Genomic DNA, 24,719 nt, shown 5'->3' on the forward strand with positions numbered 1-24,719 from the left:
ATTCATGAAGATTAATTGAAAAATACAGCCTCTATCGCATACACAAGGTTTTTCTTTGATTTGACCTAGTGACCTAGTTTTTGACCCCAGATGACCCCTTTTCAAACTCGGTCTAGATTTCATCAAGGTAATCATCCAGACCAAAATTCATAAAGATTAATTGAAAAATACAGCCTCTATCGCATACACAAGGTTTTTCTTTGATGTGACCTAGTTTTTGACCCCAGAAGACCCCTTTTCGAACTCGGCCTAGATTTCATCAAGGTAATCATTCTGACCAAGTTTCATGAAGATCAGTTGAAAAATACAGCCTCTATCGCATACACAAGCTATATGTTGACAGACAGACGACAGACAGACGCCGGACATCGAGCGATCAGAAAAACTCACCTGAGCATTGCTCAGGTGAGCTAAAAATACCACAAGGGTACAAAATTTTTAATGCATGCACACATTTTTATCTCGCCTTCTACAAATTTCTTGCATTTCTATTGGTGAATAGACGTCAGGTGCAGACAGGATATATTCCATATCATGCTAGTAATTTTTTGTTGTTATGAATTTTGGTTAAAACAAAATGGCTGCCGCATCACTGGCGTAATTGAATCATGTCATATCAAAAGCTCCAGCTATAGATATCTTTTCCAAGAGTAAATTTAATGTTTTCATGCCATTTTCATTTTCCTACTTAGTTTAGGCCCGTGAAGTTAGCCGTAAGAAGCAGAAATAGAAGAACAATAACTCTGTATGGTATAGATGGCAGTTGAAATCTTGTTTTAAGTTAAATCATCGTAAAGCAAAGGAATTAACATATTTGTTACCAAGCAGGTTGTTGTAGGATCATTTAATCTATGTGCAAGATAAAGGATTTAACAATAAACGGGATGAAAGCAGAAGTTTCAAGACATTTCTGACATCGTGAAACCTGATGATTTTCAAAAGGATGGAACAGAAAGTTGTTTTGTGTTTCTGATCAAAACCAGTTCATAACCTGTATAAATGAGCTTTTGTGTTTTATGATTCAGTCAAAATACTGTTTACTGTGCATTTTATGGCTGGTGTTAATCAACTATAAACAAAACATGATGACCAAGCAAATGATTGCAGGATTCCAGTTTGCACTGTAAGTAGATTTGTTAATTTACAAAATGTTTCGATTGTAGCATGGAAGTAAGGGGCAGCTGGCAAGATAAAATCATTACACAGCTTGTTGGTGACAGGATACAGGATATACACTGTGACAGTTTTAAAAATCCATATTTGGTTCGAGCTTTGCTCTCACCACCTGATATGTCACCAACAAGCAATGTAACTAATAATATCTTCATAAAGTGTCATTTTGGTCTAAAGCAGGAAATTAAATGGGCTCAAAATATATGTGTAAATATTAGGCACTTACTCCAGTCAGATCTTCTACTTTTTATAACAATATTTTGTTATTAAAATTTAAATCAGTTTTTACATATTTATTAAAATTAATCAATGTATACATAAGCGGCACACTTACTTCCAATAAGAGACAGTCAGACATTTTCCCACAGCATACTCGTCTATACTGAGAGAATCACCTAGTCTTTCTCGTATCAACTTTTGTGTCTGTAATATAAAAATTAACGAGAGCTCGTCGAACACGAAATGCCCCCCTTGATGCATTTAGTAATTGCACAAGGAACAGAAATTATATGCACACTGTAAATAAGTATATGTAAACCATGTGACCCACAGGGCGGAGCCATATTTGACCCTTGGGGAATAATTTGAATAATCTTAGTAGAGGATCACTAGATGATGTCATATACAAAATATCAAAGCCCTAGGCCCTGTGGTTTCGGACAAGAGGTTTTTCAAAGTTTTTTCCTATATAAGGCTATATAAACCATGTGACCCTAGGGGTGGGGCCATATTTGACCCCAGGGAAATAATCTGTACAATCTTGGTAGAGGACCACTAGATTTTGCTACATACCAAATATCAAAGCCCTAGGCCCTATGGTTTTGGACAAGAAGATCAGAAACCATTTAACTGTTCCTGGCCAATGTGACCTTGACCTTTGACCTAATGACCTCAAAATCAATAGGGGTCACCAGCTGGTCATGACCAACCTCCCTATCAACTTTCGTGACCCTAGGCCTAAGCGTTCTTGAGTTATCATCCGGAAACTGTTTTACTGTTCAGGGTCACTGTGACCTTGACCTTTAACATACTGACCTCAAAATCAATAGGGGTCATCTGCTGGTCATGGCCAACCTAACTATCAATTTTCCTGACACTAGGCCCAAGCGTTCTTGAGTTATTGCCTGGAAACCATTTTACTGTTCCTGGTCACTGTGACCTTGACCTTTGACATACTGACCTCAAAATCAATAGGGGTCACCTGCTGGTCATGACCAACCTCCCTATCAACTTTCGTGATCCTAGGCCTAAGCGTTCTTGAGTGATCATCCGGAAACTGTTTTACTGTTCAGGGTCACTGTGACCTTGACCTTTAACATACTGACCTCAAAATCAATAGGGGTCATCTGCTGGTCATGACCAACCTCCCTATCAACTTTCATGATCCTAGGCCCAAGCGTTCTTGAGTTATCATCCGGAAACCGTTTTACTATTCAGGGTCACTGTGACCTTGACCTTTGACATACAGACCTCAAAATCAATAGGGGTCATCTACTGGTGATGACCAACCTCCCTATCAACTTTCATGATCCTAGGCCCAAGCGTTCTTGAGTTATCATCTGGAAACGGATAGGTCTACATTACGACCGACCGACCGACCGACATCTGCAAAACAATATACATGTACCCCTCCTTTTTCAAAGGGGGGCATAAAAATACATATTCTTTGGTGCTGTCCTCATTTCTTACAGAATCAACCTGATCCTGATTAAAAGCTTCATTACTAAGCCCCCAAAATAGGTTTTAGCTTGTAGAGTTATATCTTTTTTTTTTTGTTAAATCCAGATAATATATTATATATTTTGCCGACTAGAAAAATGACAATAGAATCTTTAAATGAGACATCAGCTAGGCAAATCATTTTGACTATAAGTGATAATATTACAACAAATTTTCGTGACTGTCTACCATCAGCAGGAGATACATGTGGTAGAGCCTATTTTTTCTTAATCAGAAACCCTAGGGTTCGAATACTAGCAATAGTCAAATTTGACTGCAGTTTCCACAACTACCTCAAAAGGCCTAGGTATATGCCAGAAGTTACAAGGCAATCATCATGCCTAGTTAACCTTTAGCCTGCTTACGGCAAGTGATTCTGCCTTTGCGACCAGTATAGACCAAGATCAGCCTGCATATCCATGCAGTCTGATCATGGTCTGCACTGGTTGCTATTCAGTCAGCAAATTTTACCCTTCAAATGATAAATAGTACTGCCCAAATTGAATGATGGACAAGTCCATTTTAAAAATTTAGCAGGCTAATGGTTAACATAAACTGAGAGAACATTCTCTATAATCAATGCAAAATAACTAGGTTTAAACTAAACTTTTTTTTGTTGGGTTTAATATCACATCGACAATTATCAGGTGCCCCTCTTCTGGAATTATTTCATGAGCAGGCACCTTTAAACAACAATCAAACTTCTGAAAGTCAGTTGGATGGCTTCCTCACATAAAAGAATTCCACACCCAAAGCTTGGTTTCAAACCAACAGCGACGTGGGAAAGTTTTTTGAAGTCAGCAACCATAACCACTCGGCCACAAAGGCCTTTTTAACTAAACTATACAAGGACATTTACCTGTGAGTTAAGAACTTCAAGCTGTAAAGACTGACAAAATGAATCTGAAAAGTTGTTAAGGAAATAAAATTCAGGTACCCCTTCCACATCAGTATATTCTGTGAAAGCTTGAACACAAATGTAATCCATCTTTGGCATGTATTGAACAGATAAGTGTACCACCTCCCTAACTAGAACTAATCTGAATGTTTTTCATAGGAAATAAAAGATTCCTTCCTGTCATTTTTTAACTGAGAAACATAGTAAACTAATCCATGAACTGTTCTTCACAAAAAAAAAATCCTTAAATATCCTTATGAAATAGTATTTTACAAGGATACGTAGGACTCTGTATAGATCATGTAGTGGTTTGTCATTATCCAGCAACCTAGACTGTGCCAGCCTGTGTATGTACCCTATCTGTAGACTGTGTACCAATGCTTTCCCATCTGAAATAAACAAAAACTCACAACACTGACGGAATATACTTGCTTTTTCACAATATGTAATGTTTGTAATGGTAAGATACCTAAATATTACACATGGTCGCTGCTAGAATTAAACGATCATATTTCCAAGAAAACTAGTCAAATCTTTTGACAGGGATGTATTTCTTGCCCAATCTGAAAAATAACATGTCAACATTTAACCCACTTCCAAAACAGATGGTTTATTAATTAAAAACTGATCAGAAATGGCAAAAAATAAAACTCAAGCATGCCAGTCTTTACCTCCTGTTTCATGGTCCTCTACAAGGATATCAATATCTAACAGTCGCCACGGTATCACAGGACTGTCCTCCATCAGGGTCAAGGTCACCTGGAACTCATTCTCTACAAGAAACTTGACACGCCCATTTTCTGAAATGACAGAATCGCACTTAGTCTCTCAATTCTTCTGCATTAGAGAACATTTGAGTATTGTACATTAAAATGCTTGTTCAAATCTTACTGTGTGGCTACCATTCTCTAACATTTTTTAAAAACTATTTGATAATAGACAAGAATTAAGGATGGGGACAATTTCTACAAAAGCCACACTTTCCATTAATACTGACTGCACTGGAAAAGATATAGACAGCATAGTGAAATATGTCAACGTCCGTGTTTGTAACTTATGACTTACTTTGAAATAACAAGAGCTGTCTCCATAGGATGACACATCCCCCCGATGGCACTTTGAATGAATAGTTATGGCCGAGGTTAGAGTTTAGGACCTTTGACCTACGGACCTGGGTCTTGCGCACGACACGTCGTCTTACTGTGGTACACAATCATGCCCAATAATTTTAAAATCCATGCATGAATGACAAAGATATGGACCGGACACGCCCATCAATGCACTATCATGAAATATGACCTTTAACGTCTAAGTGTGACCTTGACCTTTGAGCTACGGACCTGGGTCTTGCGCGTGACACGTCGTCTTACTGTGGTACACATTCATGCCAAGTTATTTGAAAATCCATCCATGGATGACAAAGATAACGACCGGACACGAATGCACTATCATGAAAAATGACCTTTAACGTCTAAGTGTGACCTTGACCTTTGAGCTACGGACCTGGGTCTTGCGCGCGACACGTCGTCTTACTGTGGTACACATTCATGCCAAGTTATTTGAAAATCCATCCATCGATGACAAAGATATGGACCGGACACGAAAATTGCGGACAGACTGACAGACCGTTCAAAAACTATATGCCTCCCTTCGGGGGCATAAAAATGCAAGTTTCATGCACAAATGTATGTATGTAAAATAGATGCTACAGTTAACAGAGGGTCAAGAGCCAGTACTGTCATAAAACCACAAATGTATCTGATAAAAGAAGTGGAAAAAAAGAGGATTTATGCACATGGAGTAAACAGTAACAGTGCAAAAACATTGAAAGCCAATTTAACACATTTTTAATGACTGATCTTAGGTATATATCCATGACAATCAGTTAAAGCAAAGGGAAGCATTTGTGCAATTTAAAGTTTGTGGGAACTAAGTTGGATAATGCTGATAAGTAATGTGAAAATGTACACTATTAATGGACCTACCGATTTTCAACTTTCTCATCTGCTGTGGTAGTTCACAGGACACAAGTCTGTACTGGATGACCTGGTTTAACCTTTGAAGTACCTGTTTTTTCTCACTGGGTGTAATTGGGTCAGGTGGAACTATCTTTTCCTACAGGAAAAAAACAATATCTCAAAGAAATGTCAGCTATTGAGAATTTACTAACAAACAAACTAACACAGTTTTAGATTTTACAAGTAAACCATAGATACCAGTGTATAACGAGCAGTTTTTTTTTATCCCTGGGACAGCCCCCTAATATATCACTCAATTACAGACCTACACTGAGGTCAATATGAAGTTCTGTTGACCTGCCTCAAAGTAAAATTTACAAAGGACATAATAAATTATTGTTATATTATATATGCTCAATTTTGTATACATGTTGTTGTTGAGTTTAACATCACCACGGCGCAACTACAGTTCATATGGTCACTTTCCAGCGAAAGACCACCCTCCTGGCATTATTTCAGGCCTAGGCTGGCATCTAGGTAGAACCACTGATCTTATGCAAGCCAGCTAAATAGTTTCCTCACAGAAAAGAATTCTAAACCCCAAGCAGGGTTTCAAAACAACATCAGTAAGGACCAAGTCATTTGAAGTTAGCAACCTTAACCACTTTGCCACAGAGGCCACTCTCAATTCTATATACTATTATAAGATATAATTTTATAAAATCATCTGAAACTAAAGCAATTAAATAAACTAAAACAACCGTATTTCTTTTTATTATATCATTTTATTTTTCTTCCACACTTACAATATACAAACAAGCTTTCTAGCCTTTCATCAATGGGACAAGTCCCTTATTTTTTTAATTCAATAACACCTGTAAATGTACTTTTTTTATACAAGAGGGCCAAGATGGCCCTAGGTCACTCACCTAAGAAACACTCCATAACAGTGTAAAACATGTTTGACCTAGTGATTTCATGGAAACAAATATTCTGACCAATTTTCATTAAGATTGGACCAAAAAAATTGTCTCTTGCAATAAAACAAGCATTTTCTTAGATATGACCTAGTTTTTGACCCTAGATGACCCATGTTCAAACTCGACCTAGATTTTATCAAGGCAATCATTCTGACCAAAATTCATGAAGATCAACTGAAAAATACAGCCTCTATCACATACAGAAGTTTTTTCTTTGATTTGACCAAGTGACTTAGTTTTTGACCTCAGATGACCCATATTCAAATTCGACCTAGATTTCATTAAGGCAATCAACCTGACCAAATTTCATAAAAATCAATTGAAAAAAACGGTCTCTATCGCATACACAAGATTTTTCTTTAATTTGACCTAGTGACCTAGTTTTTGACCTCAGATAACCCATATTCAAATTCAACCTAGATTTCATCAAGGCAATCACTCTGACCAAATTTCATGAAGATCAATTGAAAAATACATCCTCTATTGCATACACAATGTTTTTCTTCGATTTGACCTAGTGACCTAGTTTTTGACCCCAGATGACCCATTTTCGAAATTGGCCTAGATTTTATTAAGGTAATCATTCTGGCTAAATTTCATGAAGATCAGTTGAAAAATACAGCCTCTACTGTATACACAAGGTTTTTCTTTGATTTGACCTAGTGACCTAGTTTTTGACCCCAGATGACCCATTTTCGAACTTGGTCTAAATTTCATCAAGGTTATCATTCTGACCAAAATTCATGAAGATCAATTGAAAAATACAGCCTCTATCGCATACACAAGGTTTTTACGTGATATGACCTAGTGACCTAGTTTTTGACCCCAGATGACCCATTTTCGAACTCGGCCTAGATTTCATCAAGGTAATCATTCTGCCCAAAATTCATGAAGATCAATTGAAAAATACCGCCTCTATCGCATACACAAGGTTTTTCTTTGATTTGACCTAGTGACCTAGTTTTTGATCCGAGATAACCCATTTTCGAACTCGGCCTAGATTTCATCAAGGCAATCATTCTGACCAAAATTCATGAAGATCAATTGAAAAATACAGCCTCTATCACATACACAAGGTTTTTCTTTGATTTGACCTAGTGACCTAGTTTTTGACCCGAGATGACCCATTTTCAAACTCGGCCTAGATTTCATCAAGGTTATCATTCTGACCAATATTCATGAAGAAGAATTGAAAAATACAGCCTCTATCGCATACACAAGGTTTTTCTTTGATTTGACCTAGTGACCTAGTTTTTGACCCGAGATGACCCATTTTCGAAATCGGCTTAGATTTCATCAAGGTTATCATTTTGACCAATATTCATGAAGATTAATTGAAAAATACCGCCTCTATCGCATACACAAGGTTTTTCTTTGATTTGACCTAGTGACCTAGTTTTTGACCCGAGATGACCCATTTTCGAACTCGGCCTAGATTTCATCAAAGTTACCATTTTGACCAATATTCATGAAGATTAAATGAAAAATACAGCCTCTATCACATACACAAGGTTTTTCTTTGATTTGACCTAGTGACCTAGTTTTTAACCCGAGATGACCCATTTTCGAACTCGGCCTAGATTTCATCAAGGTTATCATTCTGACCAATATTCATGAAGATTAATTGAAAAATACAGCCTCTATCGCATACACAAGCTAAATGTTGACAGACGACGGACGACAGACGACGGACGCCGGACATCGAGCGATCAGAAAAACTCACCTGAGCATTGCTCAGGTGAGCTAATAAAAGAAAAAATGATATAGTACTGCAAATAATTGAGGGCAAGAGATTTCTATAGTTTTATTCAATATCAAAATTCGTAAAAAGCAAAACTTTTTTGTGTCATTTACAAACAGTAAATAAATGAGTATAATTACGGGAGTATCTTGCATATATATCCATTTTACAAATCCATTTGCAAATACCTAGCTGTTATTTTAATGAATATAAATACTGAATAGTGAGTTTTATCATCTCATTTTCAGAATAGTTAAATTATTGTGTGCCTTGCTCCAAATTTGAAACAAGACTCAACATTTTGGAAAATTGAAATAGAAGAAATATGATTTTACCAGATAAACAAGGGAATTAACCCACTGGCCTTTTCAATAATGTGTTTGATGAAAGATTTCTTTCCCTTGCACTAATGCTCTTAGTTGAGATAGAAAATTGCAATTATTGAAACAAATTGTAAATATGTGTTTTTTCCAGCAAATAAAGTAATAAGTCACTATTATCTAAAATGTATGTTTAAAGTATAATATATAAAGGTACAAAGGTAGTCTTTGGTTAGTGTTTCAAAGACCAACATTACAAAGGGGAAAATGGTATATGATAATAGGACAAAGTTTTTTCAACAATGTCTTTTTGTGTTAGTTGTCATCTCCAAATAATACTGCATGGCCGCACCAAATTTTATTAAATTTATTCATTGACACTGATTGCTTTGCTTGAAACTTTTCCATGTTAAAAAGCAGTGAAATCTGTTTTATAAAAACTTGAATATTTGGATCAGAAAAATTCATTTTGCTTTGATAGATATGATATTACTATTTCATTAAAAGGCAGTTTGGGTATTTCTATTTCCTAGTTTTTGACCATTCTGATTCTATAATGTTGTTTTCTTCTTATCCAATTTTTGACACTTTGCCAAAAAATATTGTGTGTGTTACAGTCCCAGAATAAATGAAGTAAAAATTCTGGCTGTTGCTTACAGAATGTACATAAATTGTCTGGTTTAAGTTCCATTTTTTTTAATAAATAGTTTGTCCCCAGGATTCTATGGTTGATTCTGAATTGAAACCACCATATTTTAGAATCCTTAGTTATTTTAAATGCCAGTTTATAAATATTTTTCCAGTCAAAATTATTATTCAAGTTCAGGTCTGCAATCCATTTTCTTTTTGATGTTGGTGCCGTTTCATTTTTTAATATTGTGTCATATATTTTACGACAACCCTTTTCGCTACTATTTATTAGCCTTATCAATAATGGCTGGATTGGGTTAATTTCTTACTTTCTTAATTGCTAAGTGTGTAAAATGCAGTCTATCCAGCTTGGCTCTCGGTGAATGTAATATGTTCTGATACTGAAGGGAATTGGTTTGAATATCATACATGTCTAACAGATTCTCATATGTGTAAAAGTTACCATTCCTGTTCATAAGGTCATTTAATATTCCTGCATTTCAATAATGTGTGAAACAGAAACTGGTGCCCCCTATTTTAAATTGTTGTACCATATTGGCATGGAGAGAAATTCTTCCCATTTTTCAGGTTCCTTTTTGTTCGAAACAGGAATAAAACCACTAAACACATCTTTCCATTAAAGATTGTCTACTGTGGTCAGCCTCTGTTTTATATAATCGCTACCATATATTGTAAAATAAGATATAATTGGGCATATGTCTTTAACCAATGTAAAATATTTAGTATTCTTCTTTTGATATCTTCTTAACCACGTCATTCTCAATGAATTCATAAACTTTTCAACATCAATCATTCTTAAGCCATCTTTAGTATAATCTTGCATTATATTATTTCTTTTAATTTTGTCTGGTGCATCATTCCATAAAAACATAAAAGGTTTTGTATTTGTTTAATGTTGTTTGGGTTAGGATTTGGTAGACTTACGACCAAGTGATTGATTTTTGACAATGCCAAAGTTTTTACCACTACTATTTTTCCAATCGGTGTGTGTGTCTTGAAATTCATTTTCCTAAATATGTTAGCTAAATTTGTCATTAATCACTCTAGAAGATCTACTAAACTGTTAAAAATTTTTTTTTTGAAATTTATTCCTTAAAGTCATCATATTCCTTGTATATTCATTCTAGAAGCAGAAATACATCTTGACAGGGCAATCCTATTATTCTTTTACATTTTCCAATTTAAATTCCTCAGGCAAAACCTAGGTGCTACTATAGGCATTAATTCAGACAAAATTCTACAACACCCTGGAAACTTGATATGACAAAGCAAAAGTGTTTGTGATGTTCAGAACATATAGCACCTAAAATACAGGTTTTCATTATAACACTGTCAGAAAAAAAGCTGTTTGTTATGTAAATAAGGGAGGTGATAAAAGATACTACGTCTTGCCATTATTTTACATTTTTCAGTTAACAATTTAATATACCAAATTTTATTTTTATATATATTTAAATTCTAACTCACTCTGATACATTTTGGGAGTCTTGGATAGGTACCAAGTGTAAGCACATCTATTGCACATGGTAGTGAGAAATTCGGAAGTCTGAAAAAAAAAAAAACAACAACAATAAATATCATTATTTTAACAGAAATGCACTTGAATCTATTGTAATGGTGAAATATAAAAAAAAATCAATCAATGAGATAATGCGTTAAGTGCAAAATTGCCTTCATCAACTTATAAAATTGATAAAGTTGAACATCCTTTTTTTGCAACAATGTGAATTTTTTTACACAGCAAGGATACTACATAAAAAATTAATGAGGATCCACACATCAAGTGGTCTTTGAGAAGAATTCTTGGCAAGTATTTTCACTATTATACCCCTGCCTTTAACCCTGCCAGATAAATGGAACTATTTCAACAGAAGTAGGAAAAAAGCTCTGTATTTCTAACCTGGCATTTACAAGGGTCTCCCTTGCCATTCTTGACAAAGTATCTGCAGTCTCAACAAACCACATAGACTGTTGTTCCAGGAAGTTACAGATCTCCTACAACATAAGAGAAGAGAAAGTTATATTAGAAAGAATTGTATAAAATCAGACTTTTTGCTACGTGTATCATTTAATATGAATGTTTTGGAAAGGCCAACCCTTTAATGTTTGAAAAACTTGTGGCTAACCATTTTGCTTGTATTTAAGTTGAACATTTATGCTTTAGTGAAACCGTTAAATAGCATTCACCACCTCAACTTCATGACAAAACAAGAAGCAAAGTTTAGACATTGAGATAAGAACATACCACACATTTGTCCACCTTGCTGGCACTGTTTGCCCACTTGACCAAGGCAAGAAGACGTATGAACAACTGCCTGGTACGACTTGCATACTGAACAATCTCAATTTTCCTGTAAAAAATTTCCAGATAAACTTTATTATAATCAAAATGTTATTTAAAGAGACTAGAAAAGCTGTAAATGAGATTAAAAGAATTAAGAAAACATCAGTTTGGTTTAAACAAAATGAAAACTTGCACAATGATGTTACTTCATCTCCATAATTATTATGTTCACTGTAATGAAATTGTTATATGAAAATCATGAAACATTTGAAATAGTTTTAAATCGCTCTAGTTTCAAATCCCTAGAATTATTTACTCCAAAACCTTATACAGAGTGTATGAGTTTCTACCTTGTTGTTTCTTGTTGTTCTGTCCAAATTTAATATCATATATAATAATACAGCTCTGAAAAATAGTGGGGAAATCAGGTAATGAAGGCTGGTGAAACAATTTCATTATCCAAATGAATACAGTGAACTAGCTCTAAAATGACATTACTATTTACTTACCTTTCCATATCTGTTTTCCTTGGAAGTCTGAAGATTTAAAAGAAAAAATTCATTATTTGTGACAAATACATACCAAAAGCAAGTCTATTTTCTTTTCACTTTTAATAGTAAAACTCAAGTTGAGAATGAATTGGGTACTGACAGAGGTTAGGGAGAGTAATATATAAGCTGTTTACACTGTAAATTTTGTGATAAACACTTCACAGATAATTTGGGACAGAAGATTGAACTCCTTAACCCTTACCCTGCTAAATTTCTATAATGAACTTGTCCATCTTTCAATTAGATTTGGACAGTACCATTAACTGTTAAAAGGGGTGCATCCATAAAGATACTGACTGAATGGCAAGCAGTGCAGATCAAGATCAGCACTGGTCGCTTGCCGCCAACAGACTTAAGGTTAAACTTATTATGCAAAACAATAAACTTACACAAATTCAAAATATTTAACTTACACAAATTTCAGACGGAAAACAAACTCTTTGTTCCTATTTCGATTAACATTTCAGACAGAAAAACAACTTCTTTCTTCTTATTTTGCTAAGTATTTCACTTACATTTCTGACAGAACAATAAGCTCATGGTATGTTCTCTGTACTATAAAATCAATCAAGGTTGCCAGGGATATTGTCCCCACACCCATCCCCATATGACCCTGGGACATGTTCATTTGTCCTTCTGAAGTTGGTGGCATAATGCAGTATCTTCAATACCTGAAATATAAAACTATTATTAAATTTCTCGTAGAAGTTTGAACGATTTGTTTCTGTCTTCCTTCTCACTGATTAAATTCCGTCAAGATTATAATGAAACAAGAGCTCGTCGAACACGAAATGCCCCCCTTGATGCATTCAGTAATTGCACAAAGAACAGAAATTATATGCTCACTGTAAACAAAAGTTCTACCATTCTGGTTTAATCTGACCTTGACCTTTAACCTATTAACGTAACAACAGATTACAGAGTGATCTTGGCGCCATCCACTGAGCCATTTTTGAATGTTCCAAATTTCAAGACTAGCTCAAGGTCAAAATCAATGTCAAATTTCATTTCGGTACAAAACAATGTGAATGTGGTCCAAATTTGAAAGCTGTGGCTTGAGAAATGTGAAAGCAGGTCATTTCAGTACACAAAACTATGCTTGTGGTTCAAATTTGAAGGCTGTAGCTTGAGAAATGTGAAAGTAGGTCACTAGGTCAAAATCAAGGTCAAATTTTATTTTGGAACAAAAAACTATGCAGGTGGTCCAACTTGAAGCCTGTACCTTCAAAAATGTGAAAGTAGGTCACTAGGTCAATAACAAGGTCAAAGTTTTTTCGGTACACAAACCTATGCATGTGGTCTAAATTTGAAGGCTGTAGCTACAGAAATTTGAAAGTAGGTCACTAGGTCAAGATCAACTCATGTCAAGGTTCATCTTGCCACTCAAAACTATACATGTGGTCCAAATTTGAATGATGTAAGTTATGGATATGAAGGTTCTAAGTTTTTCCCTATATAAGTCTATATGAAGTTCCATATGACCCCTGGGACGGGGCCATATTTGACCCTAGAGGGATAATTTGAACAAACTTGGTAGATAACCACTAAATGATGCTACATTACAAAATATCAAAGCCATAGTCTTTGTGGTTTGGACAAGAAGATTTTCAAAGTTTTTCCCTATATAAGTCCATGTAAACCATGTGACCCCCCAGGGCGGAGCCATATTTGACCCTAGGGGAATAATATGAACAATCTTAGTAGAGGACCACTAGATGATGTCATATACAAAATGTCAAAGCCCTAGCTAGGCCCTGTGGTTTTGGACAAGAGGTTTTTCAAAGTTTTTTCCTATATAACTTATTATAAGTCTATATAAACCATGTGACCCCCGGGGTGGGGTCATGACCCCAGGGAAATAATCTGAACAATCTTGGTAGAGGACCACTAGATTTTGCTACATACCAAATATCAAAGCCCTAGGCCCTATGGTTTTGGACGAGAAGATCAGAAACCGTTTTAACTGTTCCTGGCCAATGTGACCTTGGCCTTTGACCTAGAGTTATTGCCTGGAAACCATTTTACAGTTCCTGGCCAATGTGACCTTGACCTTTGACATACTGACCTCAAAATCAATAGGGGTCATCTGCTGGTCATGACCAACCTCCCTATCAACTTTAGTGACCCTAGCCTAAGCGTTCTTGAGTTATCATCCGGAAACCGTTTTACTGTTCAGGGTCACTGTGACCTTGACCTTTAATATACTGACCTCAAAATCAATAGGGGTCATCTGCTGGTCATTACCAACCTCCCTATCAACTTTCATGATCCTAGGCCCAAGTGTTCTTGAGTTATCATCCGGAAACCGTTTTACTATTCAGGGTCACTGTGACCTTAACCTTTGACATACAAACCTCAAAATCACTAGGGATCATCTGCTGGTGATGACCAACCTCCCTATCAACTTTCATGATCCTAGGCCCAAGCGTTCTTGAGTTATCATCCGGAAACGGATTGGTCTACATTCCGACCGACCGACAGACAGACCGACCTACCGACCGACATCTGCAAAACAATATACCCCTCCTTCTTCGAAGGGGGGCATAATTATAATGAAAGCTCTGAAAGCTGCTGGCCTATATTAATTTACTAAGTGCGTCGATGCTCCAGAGTGGGCCCTGTACTTTATCCGGAAGAAGAAGAAGAATTAACTGTAAATTGTAAATAGGGGCTGGGTTTGGGGGTGGGCCATGATAAGAGGCTTAGAGCGTCTCCTTGTGTGGTGGCCTAGATGTGACATAATGAATCTTAAATAGAGTTCGAATTTCAATTTTGATAGACGTATATATATATCCAAATACAGACAATAGTAAATCTTACATATTCAACTTAAATTGACCTAAATATTATGCTATTTAAGAAAATTCAAAATTAATATCTTTTTTTTTCAATGAAATTCATTCTGTCATAACTGAACACTCTTCTTAACAAGAGCTGTCCGTAAGATAGCGCGCTCGACTTTTCTCAGTGCTTGACTCTGAATTAGAGCTTTGCCAGTGAAAAAATTCCAAGTAAAAAAGGGACATAACTCTGTCAAAATTCAAACAGAGTTATGGGAACTGGGTCTCCTGGTGTAGACTTTGGTAGTAAATAACTATTCTGAGTTTCAAGTCAAAAGCTTTAATAGTAACAGAGATATTTGACTTTATCAAAAATTTTAACAAAAGATTCTAAGCGCCATGATAAGGAAACAGCTTACTTAATCTCTTCTGAGTGCAATATTTGCTATCAATATTAGTGTCTTTCGCTTGCACGCTCGGTTTTGCCACTGACCGTTCCAAGGCGGTGCCCCACTGTGTTCCTTTGTTTGTTCGTTTTGTCCTAATGTGTTGGATTTGTATGTGTGCGCGTGTATGTGTATGTGTGTGTGTGTGTGCTTGTGGTGTACGCGTCTGCGTGCTGTCGGTCTCGTTTTGGGGAGGCTGCGTTTTTGGCACGTGGCATTCCCTGTTTGATATTTGTCTTTGTTTTTTATAGTTCAAACAGGAATGATCCCTTTGTTACAGCCAACCTTCGCTACACCCGAGACAATTATGATGAAATGCGACAGATTCTAGCATATCTACGACGTACCTAGCATACTTTAATTGTAAATATTTACATTCGCACTTTTCTTTTCCATTGAAAACTTTGACGTTCATTTCCTATGAATAGCAAAAGGAAAGGCGCGTGAGTAACGTCAACGCTGCTTAGTGATAACCGACCGCTGTTTTGAGGACGTTCGCTTATAGTCAGGGAGAACGTTCCTTAGATGACGTCGCTGTTGTTCCGTCTGGTGAACAGAATGGCCGGGAAGCTGACTTTAATTTTGGAATGCCACAAAATATTTGCAATTTTTAATATTATCTTGTTTATAAATCAAAAGGAAATGTAATGAAAATACAATAAAGTGTAAATATAAAAAAAATATAACTATTTTTTCAGTGTCCATTATAATATACCTTCGTATTATAAATAAATAGATATATATTTATGTACAAAATAAGCTACAATTAATCGAGTACGGGCACACATTTATTGATTGGTACACTCATACGTACCTTAATTTCATTTTGGAGCCAGCTAGGAGGAGTTCGTACTTAATAACGTGAATAATTTTCAATATCGTTGTAATTACCTGTAATGAATATTAAATTATCGGATTACTAGCTGCTCCCCTAACGCACCTAAAGAAATATAAAATACACAGAATGGCAACTGGCGGTAATCTCACGTGATCTCGTGTCAGAGCGTGAATCGGTGTTATCTTAGTGAAGCGCAATATTCAAAATACATGTTAGCTTCTAAAACAACATCAGTTTAATGTGAAATAGTCTTATCAATTGAGACACATGAAATTGTCTTAAGACACAAAATAGGCCTACACGTTTTACCATCGATATAAGCGTGGTCATACGATGATAATTGATTTACCAATTAATAATTGAATGTGTCCCTTTTTTGCATACATATGGCGCTTGGAGAATGCGTTACTTCCGGTAAACAAGATCTCGTTCAGTTGTATCGTTTTTTGGTGAGATTTGCTCTATATGCCTTTCAAGTTGCCGATCTATTTATTTTTATAGCTCTTTGACTCACCCAAAAATACACAGTCTAAACAATACACATATTATATCCCCGAGCAGATTAATTGTGTAATCTAACTGGATTAACACACCTAATGAAGGGATTAATTGTGTCATCTGAGCGGATTAACACCTTAATAAACGGATTAATTGTGTAATCTAAGCGGATTAACCAAAGCGGATTATTTACTCATTTACTCACCAAAACACCAAAACTGAAACACCCCAATCCCCACTACTAATACCGTTCACAACTATTCATCTTTATACTTAACCAAAAGGAGAATCAGTAACGAACAGATTGGCAACTGCGTAAATGTTGTGCAGTAACAACTCCCGGAAACGTCCGTAACATATACACAAATGCATGCCTGTCTACATAGATAAAATTACCTATTTCACTTAGAAATTATGCTTCAAAATGAACAACAATGATATCGACAATGTATTGACACATGTTCCCCGAATGTGCCTGATTCAGTAGATATCTAATATTAAGATATTAAGAAGTCCAAAAAGGGACAAAACTAAATATGTCGGCCATCAAACTCAGAGTCAGCATATCTACTGGATATTTATGATGTATACAGAGTTTCAGAGAGAAACTGTAAATGAAGCTGAGTACACAAACTGCAGATGTTGCTGTAGCAGTGCAAGGTCAACAAGGCAGTCTGAAAGATAGCTATATCCCCCGCCGCTGTTATGGATAGTAAAAGGGTTGATGGTATTTAAAAAAGCATACTAATAGTACATGTAGTTTTGACGTTGTTAAGTATATTTTATAGTCAATGTATGACGACATCAATACCTTAAGTTGTGACCTTGACCTTGATCCTGCATTGTTGACTCATGCCTTTTGCAAACCATTTCAATATGGTGAACACTTGACCAAAGTTTCAAGAAAATCATTAAAGTGGTTTAGCAGAAAAGGAGGGGGTCTCAAACATTTGAGTTGTGACCTTGCGCTTGAGCTGGAATGGGTGAATTTTGAGTTCTGCACATCGTCGTGATAAGGGGAATATAACAGCCAAGTCATATCAAAATACTTCAAGGGTAGCGGACACAAAATGGAAGGCTCAAACCTTTGACCTTGAGACAACATGGCTGACATAAATTCTTCGCAGTCTTGATGAGGTGATCTTTTTACTCGAGTTTCATGAAAATCCTTTAAGGGGTTAAGGAGATACAGAGCGGACACAAAATGGAAGTCTCAAACCTTTGATCTTGAGTTGTGACCTTGACCTTGAGCCAATATTGCTAACTCATAAGTTCTGCACATCGTTTTGATGAGGTGTTCATTTGACCCAAGTCTCTTGAAAATCCTTTAAGGGGTTTAAGTTATATTGAATTGACACAATTGTTACGAACGGACGGACGGACGTACGGAGACCATTCCTATAACCCCTACAACTCGTGGCGGGGGATTAATAAACGGCCATAACTCCAGGATCGAAAAATAATCGCCATAAATGTCCTGATGATATGAGAATATCCACTTCTCTTGATGGTGTATACCAGCTTTAAATTCAGTTTAAGAGAAACTGTAGGAAAATGGAAGACACGGTGTTCTGCTGAAGTTGAAATATTTCAAAATCAGAAAAAGGGTCATAACTCCAGAAAATATTATTGGAAATAAAAGTCACGAAAATACATACATATTCCACTTCATATTGATGGTGTCTACCAAATGTCATATAAAGAGATGGATTCTTGAAATTATTTTCAATATTTCAAAACAGACCATAATTTCGTAAAAAATAATTGGATGTAACTGTCCCAACAATATGTGCATATCTACTTTATGTTGAAGATGTGTACTAAAAACGATTCAAGGTTAGGGTAGTTTTCTCGTTGGCCGTGAAAGTTCCGAATAATATAACAAATTTCATTTCAGTCTGTTGGAAACTAAAGGAGGAGTTAAATATAAAAAACGTGTGACTGACAGATCAACGGACAGAGTTAAAACACTATGTGAAGACAAACAACACATTCTCAACAAATAGGTAACGAAACACTTGATCATTAGTTCCCTACTGGTTGAAAACCAGTTTTGGGGACTATAGGATTGCGCTTTTCCGTCCGTCCATCATTCTGTCATTCTGTCATTCCTTCATTCCGTCCGTCCGCAATTTCATGTCCGGCCCATAACTCTGTCATTCATCAAGGGATTATTTTTACTTAGCAAAATTGTTCCTCGTGATGACACGACGTGTCATGCGCAAAACCCGGACCCCTAGCTCAAAGGTCAAGGTCATACTTGGAGGTCAAAGATCAACAGGGCTTTTTCCTGTCCGGTCTGTAACTCAACAATTAATGAAGGGATTTTAATATTACTTGGCATAAATGTACTCCATAATAAGATGATGTGTCAGGCACAACGTTCAGACCCCTAGTTCGAACGTTCGGGTCACACTTGGCAGTCAAATGTTAACATGGCATGAACTGGGTCTGTTCCGTGTCCGGTCCAGAACTCCGTCCGTTAAAGGATTATAGTATTACTAGGCATAAATATTCCCCATAATCAGATAACGTGTCACGCGCACACGCGGATCCATAGGTCAAAGATCAAGGTTTAGCTTGGAGATCAAAGGTTAATAGTTTTCTTTCCTGTCCGGTTCATACCTTTGTCATGCAAAACAGGATTTAAATATTAGTTGTCACAAAAATTCCCCTGGATGAGATGACGTACCATGCGCAAAACCCGGACCCCTAGCTCAAACGTCAAGGTCAAACTTGGAGGTCAAAGATGAATAGGGCTTTTCTCCTGTCCGATCTGTAACTCGACAATCTGTAATGGGATTTTAATATTACTTGGCACAAATGTACCCCATAATCAGGTGACATGTCATGCACAACACGCAGATCCCTAGCTCAATGGTCAAGGTCACGCTTGGAGGTCGACGGTCAAACTGGCTTTTTCTTATTCGGACTGTAACAATCTATAAAGGGATTTTAATATTACTTTGCAAAAACGTTCCCCATAATAAGATGACTTGTCACGCGCAACACCCAGACCCCTATCTCAAAGGTCAATGTCACATTGAGAGGTCAAAGGTTTTCCTGTCCGGTCCATAACTCTGTCATTCATTGAGGGATTTCAGTTTTACTTGGCACAAATGTTCACCGTATTGAGACAAGTTGTCTTGCGCAACACCCACATCCTTGACACAACGGTCAAGGTCAAAGTTGGAGGTCAAAGGTCACACGGGTTTTTTTTTCTCCTGTCTGGTCCATAACTCTGTCATCCATTAAGGAATTTTAAAATTACTTGACATAAATGTTCCTCATAAGACAATGTGATATGCACAATACCCAAACCCCTTGGTCAGAGGTCAGGGTCACACATGACGGTCAAAAGTCAAATTTGATCTTTTCCAGTCCAGTCTGCAAAGGATTTTAATGTAAGCTCATGTGTCATATGGACCAAATAAAAAAACAATGTTGTTGTATTTTCTTCAGAATTACTTCCCTTTAATATGATGATTTCTTACATTTTTTCTCATATTTCCCACAGTTTCAAAATGAAATCATGTTGAATATTTTGTATAGCAGTTTGTTCGGAAAAACTTGTACTTCAAACTTTTATCGTGTCATTATTGATTGATAGGTCATGCCATTTTCCTGAAAAATAAAAAAAGAAAATGAATGTTCTTCCTACATTGCATTTCTCGCAAATCCTGAATATCTATATTATTTTTCATTTTCGGCTTCGCTTGAAACTACTCTGAACAAAATTTCAAGTTACTCACTTAAGACACCATTTCAACAACATTGCTATTATAGTACTTAGGTTGCATTTAAACAACAAATTGTCTTGCATATAAAACAATTTTAGAATCGCGTGTGTGCAGTGAGAGTGTTGAGAGTGCAGTAGAAATTGAAGATCATTTTTCGTTAATTTGCCTAAAGTTCTTCTATATACGCAAAACATATTTTCCAAACACTTCATGGCCTTCCTTTGCAAGGTTTAACAATCTAATGTCGGGTAAAAATCAGTCGACTATAGCAAAAACTTTCAAAATATCTGTGTAAAGCTTTCAAAGTAAAAAATAAAAATATAATGTGATTTATCGTTATGCCCAATAATAAGCTGTTTCCCCACATTTATGACATTTAGATGTAACAAAGATTGTACTTTGTCATGTATTTCATATGTGTGTGTTTTTTTTTTGTTGTTGTTGTTTTTGTTTCTTTTTATGTACATTTTTGTTACTTTAAGCCAAAGGGAAAGTATATGCTAATTTTGCTAATGAAGTGTGTTGTTGTTGTTGATGGTGGTGGTGTTGGTGGTGGTGTTTGTTATTGCAAATCGACAATTACCACTCCGTACTGAAAAAGTAAAAAAACAGATGTACTAGAGAAAAATATTTACTAGGGGAGCCTGATCCTGACTTTAATTCACATTTTTCATGAATGGCGGCCATTTTGAATAATGTCGGCCATCTAGATTTTTTGAAAATAAGATATTATATCCTCACTTTCTACAAAAAATAGCACGATGTTTTCACCATATGACTGTCAATCTCGAATACATCTCGTTTGGATTTACCAACCGTACTTATACCAGAACTGATCAATACTGATGATACAACAGGACTGGCTAGAAATCTTGAAACAGTATTAACAGAATTATTCGTTTTAGATGCGAACAAGTCTGCACCATAAAAAGCCAAAACGTATGATGGAAAGGAAAATGGTCGAAATGTTACAAAACGAATGAAGGAGTGAAAATGCTTTGGCATGCATCAAGGCCAGGTCGCGATGTTGCTTTGGTATACAAGAAAAAAGGTCAACTGGTTGTTTGTTATTACAGATATATTGTTATAAACGCCGCAGCAAAATTGAAAAGTTGTTCATTCGATTTTTTTAAAGAACAAATGAAGCTGAGCGAAAAAATAATTTAAGTGTTAGTAGGGATTTATTCGAACTGGTAAGAAAACAAGTTGCAGGTAATGAATTCCTTATCCCCACTCACTTTCAAATTCTAATCGCAAGTGATTTGAAAAGGAAAGAATACGAATGCAATAAAACGTATTTTACCTAGCTTATACTAATTTATTTTAGGTCGATTGTGAAGCAAGTTCTACAACTTATATTAATCACTCTCGACACCTAATTCCTGGCGATATCCATCGCCAGGAGGTATTTTGCTTTATCGATATAATAAAGATTAGTGCTATATAATTAATTTTATTCATGATATATATTTCAATAATATCAATCCGATTATGATAACAACTCCTTTTGAAAATGTTGTAAACTACCTAAAGGGAAGTAACTACATGCAACTAAAATATGTATCTCGATACATCTATAATCAATGTGTGTACGTAGTATATTCAGCAAGGGACAGGACGTGAAGTGGTTGCACACTTGGTTCAAGCGAGCGAAATATTTGCAAACTTACAAAATTGCGGATATTTTCTGAAATCATCGCGTGTTCGCTTGTCTTTTTATCAGGAAAGTGGGTTTCTATGGTATTTTGAACTCTATGGATATGTGCATGCATCAGTTCTATGTCTACGTCTATGTCTTGTTTCGTATTATGATCATGTTATATCGACACAAGATTGCGCAGGTGGATAAACAAGTACTGTGACTTCTAACGAGTTCAAAACATTTTGCATCATAATCATATCTTAAGACTAAGATATATTTTTGTACATTTAATCTAGAAATGAAACATAACGTATGCATTTATGTCATTATTGTGTTATTACATCATTGTTGTATATAAATGTGTTGTGTTTTGTTTTTCAATCAAAACTACATGTACTAATATTTTACGAAAAACAGGTTTTATGAACAAATCATGTATCCTGGTAGTTTGTTGTTTCATGTGACGACAAATGCGTTGAAGCACAGACCGTAAACGGGATTTCTTATCGCAAATACCACATTCCAGAGGAGAATTCCCATCGCTGTCTCAGTCTTGCGTTTTTGCCTGAAAAATAAATTGAACAAGGAAATACAATACTGTAGATTTCAGATTGATTGAAATTAAAACATAAGTTTGCTTTATTTGGTACTCTCAAAAGACTTAAGTAACAAGTATATAAGATGAACAGCATTTTACTTTTTCAAATGCAAAAAATAGTAAACACAAATACAAATGTACACAATTTTATTACTGAACTTTAAGAATGGCAATTTCTGGGCGCGGCTCCATAGTTTTTTAAAAAAAAATGTCAATATTTATCAATTTTTCCGCACTGTCAACGTCCCAAGTTTCACTCAACGAGCACAATATTTCACTTTTCACAATTTTAAATTTTCAACAACAATTCGAGATACTCAGTCATTACAAACGACCATTTAGGGTATCCCGGCAACTATGAGTTCATTAAAGTCACAGTAACGCCCCACATTGGCATTGTTTAAACAACAATAGCAACAATTAGTTCCAATCGTTCGGACCATAGAGGATTTGAATCATGTTAGTTATTGTAAATTTGGCCCTGGGAAACAGAGGCTTATATCACATGCAAGAGGTAAAGTTATGCGTCCGAAGTTCGCTGGCCGCTAACATAAACGGGGTCATGCCGGGATTCCGCTTAATGCTGAGGTTTTGGATTTCCACCGTCCTGCTGGGGCCGTACCTCGATCCTGCAGTCCTTTCCTGGTTTTTATGGATGCACTCTGAAATCATACAGGAGAAAGAGCGGCAGTATCTACAATTCAAAATGTCAATAGAATCTATATATACTTTTCGCATCTTATTGAAGTGATAAGGGAATTTCTACGAAACCGAAAGAAATATAATATATCCTTTAGTTGCAAATTGACACAACATATAGAATTTGTAAATATATCCCAGTAAGTCAAGGAGGGTGGGACCGGGTGGGTTTTAAATTGTCTGAATTTCTACGCACCTTCCTCAATGCAGCTCAAGGATGAAAAGAATGTGACGTAGTACGATGACGTGGTATATGCGCCACGGACAAACACCACTAAATTGGCTTTGACTTACGGACATATACCACTAATTTAATAATCCAACAAATAAGATATCGCCCAAATAACATGGGACTATCCATATGAGATAGTCCCCATTATTTGGTACTCTCAAAAGACTTAAGTAACAAGTATATAAGATGAACAGCATTTTACTTTTTCAAATGCAAAAAATAGTAAACACAAATACAAATGTACACAATTTTATTACTGAACTTTAAGAATGGCAATTTCTGGGCGCGGCTCCATAGTTTCTAAAAAATTTGTCAATATTTATCAATTTTTCCGCACTGTCAACGTCCCAAGTTTCACTCAACGAGCAAAATATTTCACTTTTCACAATTTTAAATTTTCAACAACAATTCGAGATACTCAGTCATTACAAACGACCATTTAGGGTATCCCGGCAACTATGAGTTCATTTAAGTCACAATAACGCCCCACATTGGCATTGTTTAAACAACAACAGCAACAATTACTTCCAATCGTTCGGACCATAGAGGATTTGAATCATGTTAGTTATTGTAAATTTGGCCCTGGGAAACAGAGGCTTATATCACATGCAAGAGGTAAAGTTATGCGTCCGAAGTTCGCTGGCCGCCACATGGCCATCGGACCTGGAGACCGCCAAATAAACAATAACTTATTTGGCACCAGCGAACAAGACAAACCAATGATGCCACGCCCAGACCATTCGCCCTTAGTTTACTACCAATATCCCAATATTTTACATTGAAATCCTATCGATGCAACATAAATTCTAGCTGTAGAAGCCGATAAACCATGTAAGGATAAACTTGCTATAAACTGCATAATGTGCTCAAGCTGGGGTGGCCAGTCACTGTTTAACCCGTACTCTAAACGGAACTGCCTAAAGCGGTTCAAACCCAGACGGTACGTTGACGAAGTATTCCCCGATATGGAA

General features: G+C 36.1%; 1 protein-coding gene across 1 annotated transcript in view; it reads right to left on the minus strand.

The window, feature by feature from the left end:
• Window positions 1–12,942, minus strand: part of LOC128556470 (mediator of RNA polymerase II transcription subunit 14-like) — a 45,036-nt gene extending 32,094 nt beyond the window's left edge. Inside the window, exons 1-10 of the mRNA XM_053541729.1 lie at window positions 12,791–12,942; window positions 12,234–12,260; window positions 11,686–11,791; window positions 11,341–11,435; window positions 10,908–10,986; window positions 5,776–5,905; window positions 4,462–4,590; window positions 4,072–4,179; window positions 3,752–3,795; window positions 1,508–1,596 (exon numbers count right to left, since the gene is read on the minus strand). Coding sequence (XP_053397704.1) covers window positions 1,508–1,596; window positions 3,752–3,795; window positions 4,072–4,179; window positions 4,462–4,590; window positions 5,776–5,905; window positions 10,908–10,986; window positions 11,341–11,435; window positions 11,686–11,791; window positions 12,234–12,260; window positions 12,791–12,927 — 944 coding nt within the window. The 5' untranslated portion in view covers window positions 12,928–12,942. The remainder of the gene's footprint in view (window positions 1–1,507; window positions 1,597–3,751; window positions 3,796–4,071; window positions 4,180–4,461; window positions 4,591–5,775; window positions 5,906–10,907; window positions 10,987–11,340; window positions 11,436–11,685; window positions 11,792–12,233; window positions 12,261–12,790) is intronic.
• Between the last annotated feature and the right edge of the window lie 11,777 nt (window positions 12,943–24,719).

This window comes from Mercenaria mercenaria, chromosome 4 (assembly GCF_021730395.1).
Source record: "Mercenaria mercenaria strain notata chromosome 4, MADL_Memer_1, whole genome shotgun sequence".
Lineage (NCBI taxonomy): Eukaryota > Metazoa > Mollusca > Bivalvia > Venerida > Veneridae > Mercenaria > Mercenaria mercenaria.